Here is a 15,700-nt window from a genome sequence, read left to right as displayed (position 1 = left end):
ATTAATTTAATAAACAAATAAATACAATAGTTTCAAAAATGCAATATATAATAGAAGATTAAACAATATAGCAGAAATTTCATAAAAAAATCTCATTTTTTGTAGGAGTGTCAATTGGATTTTTTGAGTCAGGGTTTAGCAAGCCCAAACTTGGCTCACAATTTGTATGAATTTTTGGGCTTTGGGCTTTTGGGCTTCGGACTCATATTAAAAAGACTCAAATTCAGCTCACACTATTATATGAATTTAGATTCAAATCGGATTTGGTCCAAATTCATAATTAAATATATAAATTTATATAATATATATAATTAATACAAATTTACATATAAATTATTAACATTTTATTTCATAATATGTACTCCTTCCGTTCCATATATTTAGTCATGTTTGGAGATATGTGCTTTTTATGCATAGTACACTTTACCAAAAAGTTTTTCCTTTTGTTCCATTTTTGCCCTTAGTCATGTACTAGTCAAAATAAAAAGTAGAAAAAAATCCCATCACATTTGTCTTTATGCATCATTAATGAAGGGTACAAGGGAAATTTCAGAGTATAAAGTAGTTAGAAATATCAAACATGACAAATATTTTGAGACAACCAAAAAAAGAAAGTAGACACTTTCAATGGGACGGAGTAAGTACTAGTATTCAAGGCACACACTAATGTGTGTACAACTAATAGAAAAAATATTTGTGAAATATTTTGTGTATATTTATTGAAATCATTTTCAAGAAAATTGGTTTTATATTTTTAAAATACAAATGTAAAAAATTCACCAAAATAAAAGTTATTAAAAGTAGTTATTTGGTAGTTATTCATAGCCATAATTGGTAGTTGCTAATTAAAATTAAGATTTTCTAAAGGGAAATTTGCCAAATTGGTCCCTAACATTTACATAAAAAACTTTTTCAGTTCCTAACATGTAAAATCAGCCAGAATAGTCCATAACATATAAATTATGATCCATTTTGGTCACAATACTTGTATTTGCTCATTTCTCCGATCGAAAATAACACGCATCTCTCACGTTGGCATATTTTCAAGGGCAAAACTGAAAAACACACTTGTCTTCAGTGTAAATGTGGAATTGAAGCTTCTGTTGTTGTTGTTGCTGCTGCTGCTTATTCTTTCGGACACCTCTGAATACAATGATGCAAACTGTGGCTGTAATTTGAGGGGGAAAGGTGAAAAAGGGGTGTGGTTCGATGTACTTTTGCTTTAGGAGGGAAATCACTTATGTTTTCTAATTTTGCCCTTGAAAATATGTCCACGTGAGAAAAAGCGTGCTATTTTCGGTTGGAAAAATGAGCAAATACGAGTATTATGATAAAAATGGATCATAATTTATATGTTAGGGACTATTCTGACTGATTTTAAATGTTAAGGACTAAAAAGGTTTTTATGTAAATGTTAGGGACCAATTTGGCAAATTTTTCTTTTCGAAATAAGTTGAAAAATAGAATATGAGAAAATGCATATTACTTGATAAAAAAATTATATTGATAGTGGGTAGTTATCAAAGATAGATAGATTTTTGTTTATACCAAAAGTTTCCTCATCATCAAGGGTAATTTAGGAAGTATATAAAGTGATAGAATTTTGTTTACCCAAAACCCTCTCCTTTCCCTTTATATACAGTACAAATATTTATAAATTATAGATATTATATATATATATATATGTTACATATATAATTATTCTCATATATGGGTCGGGCTTTAATCGGGTTTGAATCTAGTATACCCCAAACTTGACTCACATTTAGTTTGACTCTAATATTTAGGCCCAAGTTGTACTCGGTCCAATTAAAGTTTGAGTTCAGTGAGTTTTTTTCGAGTCGAACAAGCCGAATTCGGTTGGCCCAACTCTATTGATAGTCCTAATTTTTTGTACATTTTAATTTTTTGAGTTTGTTAAATTTTGTGTACTACTCAATTAAGTTATTGGATCTTAAGAAAATAAAAAAGAATAAAAATATGATATTTATGAAGGAAAAATAACAATATAATAAAAAGTGGAATAAAGAGTGTCACAGAAAATGAGATAGAAGATCCGTTGCACATTTTATCCCTTTAAAGTATGAAATCCATCGCACAGAATTATCAAAACTAAAGAATAGGAGACAAGTGAGGCTCAAAGTTTAAGAATTAAAATGAGATAGATTTCATACTTTAGAGTGTAAAGTATTCAAAAGTAAAGTTTAAAAACTAAAGTGAGATAAATTTCATATTATAAAGGGTAAAGCGACCAAACATGAAGTTTAAAAATTAAAGTAAAAGTGTGCCAATGATTTAATGGTCCAAATTAAAATTTAGTAGTCGTTTCATTTTCTTCGTGGATATTATTACAATCTTTCTTTGTGAGTTTATTTTACATTGCTTAGGAAAAAAAATGACAGGTCCCAGGTTCGAGATGGATTGTACTAAAGTTTTAAGTCGGATTGATATAGAGCAGCAAGATGGATTGCTCAAGGGCCATGTAGTAAAAATATACTGTAGTGATTTAATGTATATGAGACAAAGTGGTGATTAAAAAATATATTCATTGAAAGTGTAAAAATTTTTTTGTGGAAAACCACAATCCAAACAAGGCATACTCACGATTAAGGTTGGACACTCATGGTTATTGGATAACTGCATCATATTTTTCTTTTATTAGGGTTAGGTAACTGCTCAAAGGCACCACAAGTTTAGCTTGCATGGTTCGGGTATTTTGATATCTATTTACAGCGAATTTCTATGTGATCGTGAATAAAACAAAGGGTAAATTACCTTTTATTCCCCTATAGTTTGGTGCTTTATCACATAACCCCTTATAGTTTAAAAATCTATATATAATCTTCTTATAGTTTGGATTAAAGTATAACCATTAGTTTTTTTTTTTGTTAAAATTAACGATCAATAATAAAAAGTTAAAATCAAACTAATAAAATTGACAAATTTAATCTTCACTATTTTTTTTTCTTTTTTCTTTTTTTTTTTGGGAAGAGAAGAGATGATTTTGAAAACCTTTACTTTGGCCTACAAAATCTTAATTTTCTCCAAATACAAAAGAAATGGAAAAGAAATAAAAATAAATAAATAAGAAACAAAAAAGATGAAAAAGGTGGATCCATGACCATATGCAAAAGTTGGAGTTTAAATTCAAATTTTGCATAGTTGCCATTCATTAAATACTGACAGTGTAGGAAAGATTAATCCAAAAAACTAGTGGTGATATTTTAACACAAATCATGAGGGGGTTATATATAGATTTTTGAAACATAACGGGCTTATATGGTAAAATATTAAATTAAAGGGATAAAAGGTAATTTACACTAAAACAAAATAATGTATGGATCTCATATACATTGTGACTTTAAAACTTACCAACAGCTCTTAGTCACAAAAGAATTCCAAAATATATCGAGAGGTGAACTGTCCTATCTTCTTATTCCTATATTGTAGATATTTCTATTCATTTTAAATCAAGAATATTTAAAATCTCAAGCGATACAAGTAATAATTGATGGAGTTTTATACATGTCTATAGCTTTGACATTATATGTAATGCTAATAGAGTCTCAAAAATAAAAAAACAATTAAAGAAATGCTACTTTACTCAAAGTAACTTGATGTGCATTTTATGAGTGGAGTGCGAAGCAAAAGAATTTTTTTGGACAACAGATAGTACAATTATATACAATTTTGATAATTGTTCCGTCTTATTTACTGTGTCACTCGTACTTTGGGAACGATTTTTAGAACCAATTTTGATATTTTGACATGCTTAAATCTTCCCAATTTAAAACAGAATGAGACAAAAAAATGTTGCATTTATTTAATATTTAGTGAAAATAGAATTGAAATGCATGATACGTGGTTAATCTTTTTCAAATATTAATTATTGTAAAAGATTTATTTAAACTTTTCAGTTTAACTAAATATATGAGGCATAGAGGAATATATGATTGTATATAACTGTTTGATCGTTAACTTGTAATGCCTCGAATCAACGATAAAGGTAAATTCTTAGTTAAAAAAGATAGAGATCACTTCTTTATAAAAAGGTTGTAATCGAGTCCTATTATTAGTTCGGGGGCCATGCCGATAAATAATCTGTAAATATTTCGTAAGCAATTTATGATTTCGAGATATAATCTGACCAGTGAAAGTAACCAGAAGTCCAGAACTAAAACCACCAAACTTATTTCTCTTTCTTACCAAAAAAAAAAGAAAATTTTGGGAACCCAAGAAAAAAAAAATGCTACTCCTACAATCCTCTTTATATAGACCATATCCAGCTTAAAAATATACTTACTAATAAGCCTCAGGTACCTTTCCAGTGAATTGAAGCCTTACGCTGGAGTCTTGAAGTACTACTCATGGGACTACGTGCATTCCATCTAGTTTTGTTTCTGCTTTTCTGCGTCGCTCAGGTAAAATTGAAAAGCTCTACCATATTATGCTATACCTCAGAAATGGTTTCTGCGTAAATTCCTGGCTTCTGCTATGGTATTTATACAGTGCCCTTGATGCAGGTTTCATCAGATCTTCATTCCACTGTCAATGAAGAAGAACCAGCACATATTAGCCAGGCATTTCATGTAAATTTAGCTCTAGACTTTTGCTTATTTTCCTTCACTTTTAGCTGTCTGTTTTGTCTTCATCTTTGTGGCTGATTTTTGGGTCTTGATCAGAATTTCAAATAGTTAAGTGGCAAGATTTGCTGAGGGTTTTTAGTAAAGATTTCAGCGTTTTTCATTTCTTTATTCTGGTTCCAGGTGTTTGCCAGAGGTGCAGAGAGAAGACTGGTGCAAGGCATAGGTTAGCCTTGAGGAGTTCCATAGCTTGTTTCAGTTCCTTCTCTTTTTGAACTTTAACAGCTAAATTTTTTTTTTTTTTTTTTAGTTTTAAAATAGCATCCACCCGAACTACATTTCACTTTTTCATTGTTTTAAGTTTAGGGTGGTACAAAAAAGTTTTTTTCTGATCATATTGTTCTCTGAACAAAAGTATGCTAATAATTAAAAATTCATCTTTCTTGAAGGACAAAATAGACAATATAAAAGGAAATACTTCTCGATATCTGCATTTTTTTTGTCTTTTTATTCTGTTATCTCCTATTTGTGCAAATTGTCAAAAACATTAGGTTTCCGTAAATTAGGCTTATTTCATGTTTAAAGTAATTTTCTTTCCAAAGTTCTGCTTGTAAAATTTTGGATCAGAGAGTTTCCAAAATCCAAACTAGAAAATTAGATGACTTAGAAGGAAAAATGCGAATATTCACAAAGAGAGAGAGATTTTGATCTTAAAAATAAAAGCTCACATTTTGTGGTAGACAAGTGAACACTATTTTATGGTAATTAGAAAAGGTTAACAATTCAAAAATTTAGTTAAAGAACTACCCTCAACAAGTCCCCTAGCTACTTAGGACTCAAATCCTTCAAAAATATACTCTATTCTTCATTGTAGATTTACAGCGAATGCAAGAAAAGAGTTACTCAAGCTCATTTGGATTGTTATTTTCTGTAGTTTATATAGAAAAATGTACTATAACGATTTGATGTGTTTGAATTAAATAGGTAATTGAAAAATGTGTTAACAGAAAACATAAATATTTTTTTTGGGAAAAATCTCAATCCAAATAAGGCATAATTTGGTTCATTTAGATTATTTTGGACTGGCTTATACATAAATTAGTTGTCACTTGTTAAAAACAATTGATCTAAGTTGTTATAAGCCACTTAATACTGCAACTAGATCTACTAATTTATAAATGTATATCTTTGGGATGATTGCAGCCCTGAGGCTTTCAAAATATCTCAACATTGGGCAACATCTTCCTCCAGCTCCAGCTCCAGCTCCAGCTCCCCATTATGCTCACCTGGACTGTGGTGGATTGTGCAGCCATAGATGCAGCTTGCACTCTAGGCCAAATGTGTGCCTCAGGGCATGTGGGACTTGTTGTGTTAGGTGCAAATGTGTGCCACCAGGGACCTTTGGCAACAGGGAGCTGTGTGGAAAGTGTTACACTGACATGACTACCCACGGCAACAAGACCAAATGCCCCTAGCTACCCCAACTATGGCCATTTGCGTGTGATTGCTTGTCGTAATTGAAAGCTAAATGGTGTTGAATAGTAATAGTTGTGATGTTTTTCTACTGTGAAATTCTTGTCAAATATAAGCCAAAAGAGGGCAATGTCATGTTTTAGTGTTTAAAGCGTATGTATATACATATATGTGAGTGCATATGCTGTTGTGTATTTGGCAGAGGTACTGCTATTTCCTTGTTTTGGTTGAAATGAAGAGTGTGTCTTGATGGTTTGTTTTCGGCCTGTTTTAGAACGACAAAAGTCTATTGAAAACACCATCTATACTAATTTACTAAAAGTATTCTAAAGTACAAAAGTTAGTAAAAACACCCAAAATTTTGCCAAGACACCCAAATACATACACACCTTTTCCTCCTTTAACCGCGACCCTCTCCGTATTCCCACTTCTACCATTACCTTCCAGCACCCTTCCACTCCTCCCTTGTCACCTCTCCTCCCTTCTCCCTCCTCCTTTTCCTTTTTTTTTTTTTTTTTTTTTTTCTCAAACGGTATTCTTCTTATACATATATGAACTTGATAATACAAGATTTTAGTTACATAAAAGGACATTGGTCCTATTATCCTCCTGTATACTCTCTTTGAGCCACAGGGGGAAACTTTGTTTCCATATTACCTTGGAAACAAGTTTAGTTGCAAATTGTGCCATTTTATGAGCACTTCTATTTCCATCTCTATACACAAAAGAAAAAGTACAGTCTTGGAACATGTCACTCAAATGTCTAATATCTTTTATGATCGTGCCAATTGGTGTTTCACCCAAGCCTGTCTTGCATATTGTTTCAATGGCAGCTTTGCAATCAGTTTGCATTTCAATTCTTCGCCATCCAGCTTCTCTAGCCATTAGCCATTAGCAGGCCTTGTCGAAGTGCATCTGCCTCTTCCATTTCCGCACCTCCACTGCTATACTTCCTGATGCCTAGTGGGTGTCAAACCTCCAAAAATAAAGTTAAAAATAACAGCCTAGTTGCCAACCAACACAATCTCAAGTTTAATTTGTAAACAGGGCAAGTAGGGTCGTCTCCTCAGGGAACAGGTAGGCAAATCACACAGGAAAATGGGGGGAAATTTTTAGCAATAGTACCAACTAATTAAAAAGGAATAAAAACGGAAATTCAAAGTTGAGTAAGATAGCAGGAACCAAATTACACAAATAACAATTAATTAAAACAACCTAGTCAAGGAATTAATCTTGGCATCGAAGCACACAACTGATCACAGATATAAGGGACAATTCATATACTCACGAATAAACTGGTTATAGTGGTCAAGCGACGCGCCCAACCACCAATCTTTCCTTAATTTTATGGTAGTCAAAAGACGCTCATAAACTACCCTCTTGTGACTAGACAACCCCAGAAACGCTCACAGGATTTAATGTAGCCACAGCATTAGGAATTAGAAAGACCCAATTCTAGATGACAAACACACATGCGGATTTATTTAGGCTAGATTAATTATCCCCACGATCCAAATTAGACTGCTTGCGAGGCGGTGCAATTGTCTCGTTTGCCACTAATCAAGATGCTTAAAGACGACGCGCCAACATCCTAATTGGCTATCAATTATTTAAACAATCGAATAACAGGCCTAATTATCCAATAAATCTAAACAAAAATAACTCAGGAAAAAATAGAGAATAATCAAATACCCATGAACATATAAATTAAAAATAAACAATTAAAATGATCTCACAGTTATGGTGCCCCGATTCTTGATTTATTCCTCAACTAGATAAAAGAAATTAGCCTTGCCACATAACGATGAAGCAATTCGGAGTTTTCATGGAGTTTTTGCTGAATGAAAAACGCAGTGAAAAGTTGTGCGGCCGCTCAGCCACAGGAAGGATAAAGCAAAAGCAGAGAAAAAAAAATCCAAGACGAAGATCCATCCCTAGTCTATTGCTGTCTTCTTTTTATTGTTTGCGCCGCCGTTTCCTTTTTGCTAGCCGAAAGAATAGGTGGGTTTCTTCAAACAATTTGCTTCCTTTTCCCCCATTGGATTGTTACCAAAAGTCATCTTCCAATTCTATTTTCTAATCCCACGTAAGTTTAAAGTATGGCTCCAAGGAAAGGCGGTGGCCCCAGGAATAGGACCCGCAATCCGGCTTTTTCACGCAACTCTGCGTTGTCTGGCGTGGGCAAGCCAGAGAAGGCACAATCTTCTGGAATTTGCCCTTTTTCATCACTTTTAACACCAATTGCCTATAAGTAACACAAATACCCATTATGAGCAGAAATTCAATACTTTACATAATAAACTGCCAAAATTAAGACCAAATAACCACAAATAAAATGCATAATTATATCCCTATCAAATTCTCCCATACCAAGACAATGCTTGTCTTCAAGCATTTCAAACTTTAAATACACAACCCAGCGAGCAAACATTTTTGTAGCAGTTGAATTCAAAACAATGGCTATTAATCAAAGCAACTATTGCCAATGTATGATTTAGATAACTGTCAAGTACTGATGACAAATTTTACGAGATAACTCTCCAACTAGCTTTTAAAACCAATGACTCTTTCAAATCCAGACTAACTAATCTAAGAATAGAAAATATCCAACCAACATTCTTTAATAACTGGTCTAACTATTAAGCAAAATCTCAACATAAAGACTCATGGATCCGCAGGCAATACAATTATTCACATACTTTCATGCTCGTATACTTTTTTTTTTTCATCATTTTCATTTTTTTTCTGTTTCTTTTTCCTCTTTTTTTTTTGGAAGGAAGTGCTAAGTCTTGAGCCATTCAAGTCTTTTGATGCGAACTCCGACATCTCTCCAATGAAGGAGCTCGGTTACTCAACTTTAACCACTTAAAGACCACATACTCATAGTTATCGCTGCTTTTTGACGCGAAAATCGACACTTTAGGTGAAGACCCCCGGTTACTAGTCAATGATAACTAGCGGAGTATAGCCGAATGTTATTCACAAATAAACACCCAAGTAAAATTAAAACCATGCAAGCCTGCTTCATTTCCTTAACATGGAGAACTAAGATTAATAGTTGAACCAGTTCACACAAAAAAATATCAGAAAAATATTTACAATGCCTAGAAAAGTTAACCAAAAGAAATTGCAAGAGTCACAAAATCTCAAATATTTACCAGAGAGACATCCTAAAATTTTACCATATCATACTTAACATATTATCATCTAAAATCGTAACAATAGTTAAATTTGAAAATCTAGCCACTGCTTATCAGGCTAACCATAAAAATCCAAAAGGCATGGTAATTTAATTTTTTTTTTTTGGAAAGAAGGAAAAGCAGTAAGAAGGAAAAGCTAGACTACTCCCCCCACACCTAAAGTCTACATTGTCCTCAATGTAAGCACGAAAAGTTGAAGTCAAGTGAAGGGAGCAAAAAAAAAAAACTTTCCTGAATGAATAAAAACTGCAGCAAAACACCATGGTAGAGGAGGTGTTTGGGATTGGCAGCGTGGAGTCTCCGACGGTGGTGTGGTGTAGCGTTGCCTCAAATGGAAGCGGAAGTCTTCAATCCAAGCTTGTATCCCCAGAGTGGACTAGCGTTGCTGTAAGGCGTGACCACGCCTTATAAGGCAGAGTCCTCTGCCCAAGCATTTCTACGGTGTTCAAGAGCATCACTTATAGGGCGTGGGCATGCCTTGTAAATCCAAGTCTCCTGCCCAACACCAAAAAAATGAAAAAAAAACACTGGCAATGAAACAAAACAACCCAAAATCAACGAAAAACGAAAGAGAACTATAACAAAAATGGAGGCCTTGGGTTGCCTCCCAAGAAGCACCTTTCTTTAACGTCTTTGGCTAGACGACTCCACAGTGAGCAATTAGGCATAGATAGGATATATCAAGTGTACCTCTTCCACAGTGCCAATGTCTAAAACATCAACAAATGGTTTTAAACGATGACCATTAACTGTAAAACTCTTTTTAGTCTCTAAACTCTGGATTTCAACCACACCATTGGGAAAAACATTGACTACCACATATGGTCCAATCCAACGAGATTTTAACTTACCTGGCATGAATTTCAACCTTGAATTGAACAAGAGTACCTTTTGTCCTGGAGAAAAGTGTTTCGCACGCAATAGACGGTCATGAAACTGCTTGGTACGCTCTTTGTACAAACGTGCATTGTCATATGCTTCAAGACGAATTTCCTCCAACTCCTGGAGTTGGAGCTTTCTCTCTTTGCCATCTCTATTCGCATGCAAATTGCATTGTTTGACTGCCCAGAATGCACGATGATCAATAGCCACAGGTAAGTGACACATCTTACCAAACACCAACCTATATGGGGACATTCCAATGGGCGTTTTATACGCCGTTCGATATACCCGCAAAGCATCATCCAATCGCAAGCTCCAATCCTTACGGTTGGGGTTAACCGTTTTCTCCAATATGCTCTTGATCTCTCGATTGGAGACTTCAGCTTGCCCATTGGTCTGAGGATGATATGTTGTACTCACACGATGGTGCACTCCATATTTTCTCATGAGAGTTGCAATGGTGCGATTGCAGAAATGGGTACCTTGATCACTGATGATGGCTCTCGGCACCCCGAACCTACTAAAAATGTGGGATTTAAGAAATCCTACAACAACTTGAGAATCATTAGTTCGGGTAGCTTTTGCTTCTACCCATTTCGATACATAGTCAACTGCTAACAGAATATACAAAAATCCAAAAGAGCTAGGAAAAGGTCCCATAAAGTCCATACCCCAAACATCAAATACTTCACAAAATAACATAGGCACTTGAGGCATTTCATTCCTATGAGACAAACTTCCAAATTTTTGATATTTTTCACAGTTTTTACAAAATGCATAAGTATCACGAAACAATGTTTCCCAATAAAAGCCACAATCAAGGATTTTTCTAGCAGTTCTCTTAGATCCAAAATGACCACCACATGCAAAATTATGACAATGAGCAAGGATAGAAGGAATTTCACTTTCAAGTACACATCTACGAATAATTTGATCAGAGCCTATTTTTCACAGATATGGCTCGTCCCAAATGTAGTATCGAGTATCATGGACTATCTTATCCCTCTTACTCTTACTCATGCCAATAGGAAATTTATGACTGACCAAAAAGTTCACAATATCTGTATACCAAGGTTCCTTACCTTTGAGATAGAAAAGATGTTCATCAAGAAATACCTCAGATATGGGAACTGCTTCCTCTTCCCTTATCAATCTACTCAAATGGTCAGCTACTGAATTATCCACCCCTCTCCGATCCTTAATCTCCCAGTCAAATTCTTGCAGTAAGAGCACCCAACGAATGAGTCTTGGCTTGGACTCTTTTTTTGACAGGAGATACTTCAAAGCTGCATGATCAGAGTAAACCGTTACTTTTGATCCCAATAGATATGATCTAAATTTTTCAAAAGCGAAAACAATAGCTAGAAGCTCTTTCTCCGTGGTGGTGTAGTTGCACTGAGCTGGTGTCAATGTTTTTGATGCATAGTATATCACGTGACTACACTTCCCACTCCGTTGTCTAAGCACAGCTCCAACGGCATATTGACTGGCGTCACACATGAGCTCAAAGGATAGCTTCCAGTCTGGGGGTTGGATGATTGGTGCCGTGGTCAACATACCCTTGAGTGTGTCAAAGGACAATTTGCAATCATCTCCAAAGTTGAATGGCACTTCCTTTTGAAGCAGGCGAGACAACGGTTGAACAATTTTTGAAAAATCTTTTATGAAATGCCTGTAAAAACCTGCATGGCCTAGAAAACTACGAATATCCTTGACATTAGCAGGGTAAGGTAGACTAGTGATCAAATCAATTTTAGCCTTATCTACCTCAATACCCCTTGATGAAACAACATGGCCCAAAACTATGCCTTCCTTAATCATGAAATGACATTTTTCATAATTAAGAACTAAGTTTGTTTCAATGCATCTTTTCAAAACTTTTGTTAAATGGTCTAGGCACTGATCAAAAGAATCACCATATACTGTAAAATCATCCATGAAAATTTCAATGCAATTATCAATCATATCAGAGAAAAAACTTCCTAAAGTCAATGCACATTCTCCACCCATTTTGCAATCTCATTGGCGCTAACTCATTCTTTTCATTTTTCACCAATGTGATTCCAGTCTTCTTGGGAACAGCATGGACTGGACTTACCCACTGGCTGTCAGAGATAGGAAAAATAATTCCTAATTCTAAGAGTTTGAGAATCTCTTTCATCACCATCTCCTTTATTGCGGGATTGAGCTTGCGTTGATGCTCTCTCACGGGTTTTGCGTCCGATTCCAAAAGAATGTGATGCATGCAAATGGATGGATTGATGCCTTTGATATCTGCTAACGTCCATCCAATTGCTGGTTTAAATTCCTGTAAGACCCGTAAGAGCCTCTCTGCTTGCAACGCAGTTAAATCATTGGCAATGATTACAGGCAAAGTCTTGTTATCTCCCAAGTAAGCATATTTCAAATGCTCGGGCAGTTCCTTCAATTCCACATTAGGTGCCTGTTGAACAGAAGGTAGAATTCTTTCATTAGAAGTGGGTAATGGTAGAAAAGAATTTTCAAACCTGCCTGGAAGCGGATGTAGTGAATGTAAGGACATGATAGCTTCTTTGACTTCTTCCTCCTCTATGTCGTCCACTTTCAAATTGGTCTTGCCTTGTTGTAAGACAAAGTCCAACTTGTCCCCCATGAAATTCTGTTCAAAATTCTCTTGCACAATGGTGTTAGTCATGCCAACAAAATTTACAGACTCAGTATCCATAGGATGCTTCATTGCATCAAAAATATTGAAAGTGACATTCTCTTCATCAAATTCCACAGATAAAGTTCCTTCATGTACATCTATTTTAGTCCTTGCTGTACTCATGAAGGGTCTACCCAAAAGAATCACTGCTAAATTAGTAGAGTATTCATCATTCATATCAACAATGTAAAAATCCACAGGAAAAATGAATTCATTAACCTTTACTAGAACATCTTCAACTAGGCCCTCAGGGTAGACATTAGACCTATCTGCTAGTTGAATGATTACCCTAGTTTCTTTGAGGGGTCCTAAATTCAAAACTTTGAAAATTGAAAGAGGCATGACATTTATTGAAGGACCTAAGTCAAGCATGCTCTTTTCAATTCTTTGATTGCCAATTATGCATGGTATAGTAAACATACCTGGATCTTTGCATTTCTGGGGCAACTTCCTTTGAAACATCGCTGAGACATTCTCCCCCACCTTCACCTTGTCATCCAGACTCAATTTATTGCGATTAGTGCATAAGCCCTTCAAAAATTTAGCATATTTAGGCAATTGCCTAATAGCATCCAGCAGAGGAATATTGATCTCCACTTTCCTGAAGGTGTCCAAAATCTCTTTCTCAGATTCTTCCTTTTTAGCTTTTGTAAACCTGCTAGGAAAAAGAGGAGAAATGTCAACTTTCTTTGAGATTTCAGAGGATTGTTTCTGTTCTTCCTCTTCCACCTTTCTGGGCACTTCTTCTCTGGCGTGGGCACGCCTAGGAGACTGTACCTCCTTGCCACTCCGTAATTGCATTGCACTGGCATTCTCCTTGGGATTTGGAATTACTTGAGATGGTAATTTCCCTCTATTGCTATTTTTCAGGTTGCTCATGGAAGTTGCCAATTGGAACATTTGTGTTTCCAATTCCTAATGCTAGCACGAGTCTCTTGTTGAAATCTGTGAGATTCCTGTTGAGATCTTTGAGTCTCTTGCTGTAATTGACTCGTGCTTTGGGTTAGTGACTTCACCATATCTTCAAGAGACATGTTTGAATTGGAAGTGGATGGTTGTTGCGCTGGTGGCCGTGGTTGGAAATGTTGTTGAAAACCAGGGGGTTTTGAAGCATAACTAAAATTAGGATGATTTCGCCACCCGGGGTTGTAATTGGGTGCAAAAGGATCATTCCTTCGTGGAGGTGGTCCAGAAAAATCTCCCACTATGTTGGCTTGTTCAGCTGAATCCTCCTGGAGAGTTGGGCACATGTCAGTCATGTGTCCGGGAGCAGCACAGATACCACAAGTCTTCACAGATTGTAATTGCCCCCTTGCCATTTGACGCACCAGAGAGGTAAGCTCAAATAGTTTACCCTCTAAATCAGAGTGATTCACTTCATTGACCCTTCTTATTGCTCCATCAGCTCTCACTCCAAATTGTTGGGAATTTTCAGCCATGGTGGAGATCAATAACGTGGCTTCGTCTGTGGTCTTGTTCACCAGAGCGCCGCCACTGGCTGCATCTAACATGCTCCTATCCATGGGTGATAATCCCCCGTAGAAATATTGTATTAAGAGCTGGTCCGGAATTTGATGATGTGGGCAACTGGCACACAGTTGTTTAAAGCGCTCCCAGTACTCATATAGAGTTTCCCCATTCGCCTGCCTAATTCCACATATTTCTTTCCTTATATTGGCGGCTCTAGAGGCAGGGAAAAATTTCTCGAGGAATCTTCTCTTCAATTCTTCCCACGTAGTGATGGATCCTGATGGCAGGTAAAATAACCAATCTTTAGCCTTATCTGCCAAAGAGAAAGGGAAGGCTCTTAACTTGATGTGATTCTCAGTGACTCTTTGAGGTCTCATTGTGAAGCACACCACATGAAATTCTTTCAAGTGTTTATGTGGGTCTTCACCTGCGATACCACGAAAAGTAGGAAGTAAGTGAATAAGACCAGACTTAAGCTCAAATGCCTCTTCTGTATTAGGAAATGTAATGCATAATGGCTGTTGGTTCACCTTAGGGGTTGCCAACTCCCTCAAAGTTTTTGGGGCTGCCATTGCTACTCGGGGGATATGCACTTCTTCTTCTTCAGATTCACTTGATGAATCACTGGAAATAAACTCTTGCTCAGATTCTGAAGGTGACGTTGAATCTTGTTGCTTACGCAACTTTGCCTCCTTGGTCAACCTTCTTGCAGTCTTCTCGATCTCTGGATCAAATTCTAATTCTCCTGTATGAGAAGATCGAGGCATAAAATAAAAATAAAAGCTAAAGCCTGTGCAATAAGTAACTTAAAACACCAGTTTCCCGGCAACGGCGCCAAAATTTAGTGGGTGTCAAACCTCCAAAAATAAAGTTAAAAATAACAGCCTAGTTGCCAACCAACACAATCTCAAGTTTAATTTGTAAACAGGGCAAGTAGGGTCGTCTTCTCAAGGAACAGGTAGGCAAATCACACAAGAAAATGGGGGAAAATTTTTAGCAATAGTACCAACTAATTAAAAAGGAATAAAAACGGAAATTCAAAGTTGAGTAAGATAGCAGGAACCAAATTACACAAATAACAATTAATTAAAACAACCTAGTCAAGGAATTAATCTTGGCATCGAAGCACACAACTGATCACAGATATAAGGGACAATTCATATACTCACGAATAAACTGGTTATAGTGGTCAAGCGACGCGCCCAACCACCAATCTTTCCTTAATTTTATGGTAGTCAAAAGACGCTCATAAACTACCCTCTTGTGACTAGACAACCCCAGAAACGCTCACAGGATTTAATGTAGCCACAGCATTAGGAATTAGAAAGACCCAATTCTAGATGACAAACACACATGCGGATTTATTTAGGCTAGATTAATTATCCCCACGATCCAAATTAGACTGC

The 15,700-nt window shown here is 35.8% G+C and overlaps 2 protein-coding genes and 1 non-coding gene across 3 annotated transcripts; 2 read left to right on the top strand and 1 right to left on the bottom strand.

Annotated features, from left to right (window-relative positions):
• The first annotated feature begins 4,169 nt into the window (after positions 1-4,169).
• Positions 4,170-6,311, top strand: LOC113741372 (uncharacterized). Its single transcript, XM_027268891.2, has 4 exons — positions 4,170-4,421; positions 4,524-4,589; positions 4,767-4,809; positions 5,787-6,311. The coding sequence occupies exons 1-4, from the start codon at positions 4,368-4,370 to the stop codon at positions 6,056-6,058; spliced, it is 435 nt and encodes a 144-aa protein (XP_027124692.1). The 5' UTR covers positions 4,170-4,367; the 3' UTR covers positions 6,059-6,311.
• Positions 6,312-12,104: 5,793 nt separating this feature from the next.
• LOC113740856 (uncharacterized) lies at positions 12,105-13,703 on the bottom strand. Its single transcript, XM_027268371.1, has one exon. It carries the CDS (start codon positions 13,701-13,703, stop codon positions 12,105-12,107), a length of 1,599 nt encoding a protein of 532 aa, XP_027124172.1.
• Positions 13,704-14,393: 690 nt separating this feature from the next.
• Positions 14,394-14,500, top strand: LOC113743132 (small nucleolar RNA R71). Its single transcript, XR_003461017.1, has one exon. It is a non-coding gene; the product is annotated as a small nucleolar RNA R71 (small nucleolar RNA).
• The last annotated feature ends 1,200 nt before the right edge of the window (positions 14,501-15,700 follow it).

The sequence above is a fragment of the Coffea arabica genome, chromosome 4e, assembly GCF_036785885.1.
Source record: "Coffea arabica cultivar ET-39 chromosome 4e, Coffea Arabica ET-39 HiFi, whole genome shotgun sequence".
NCBI lineage: Eukaryota > Viridiplantae > Streptophyta > Magnoliopsida > Gentianales > Rubiaceae > Coffea > Coffea arabica.
The sequence above is the reverse complement of the archived record's forward strand: the minus strand, read 5'-3'. Positions and strand labels throughout refer to the sequence as shown.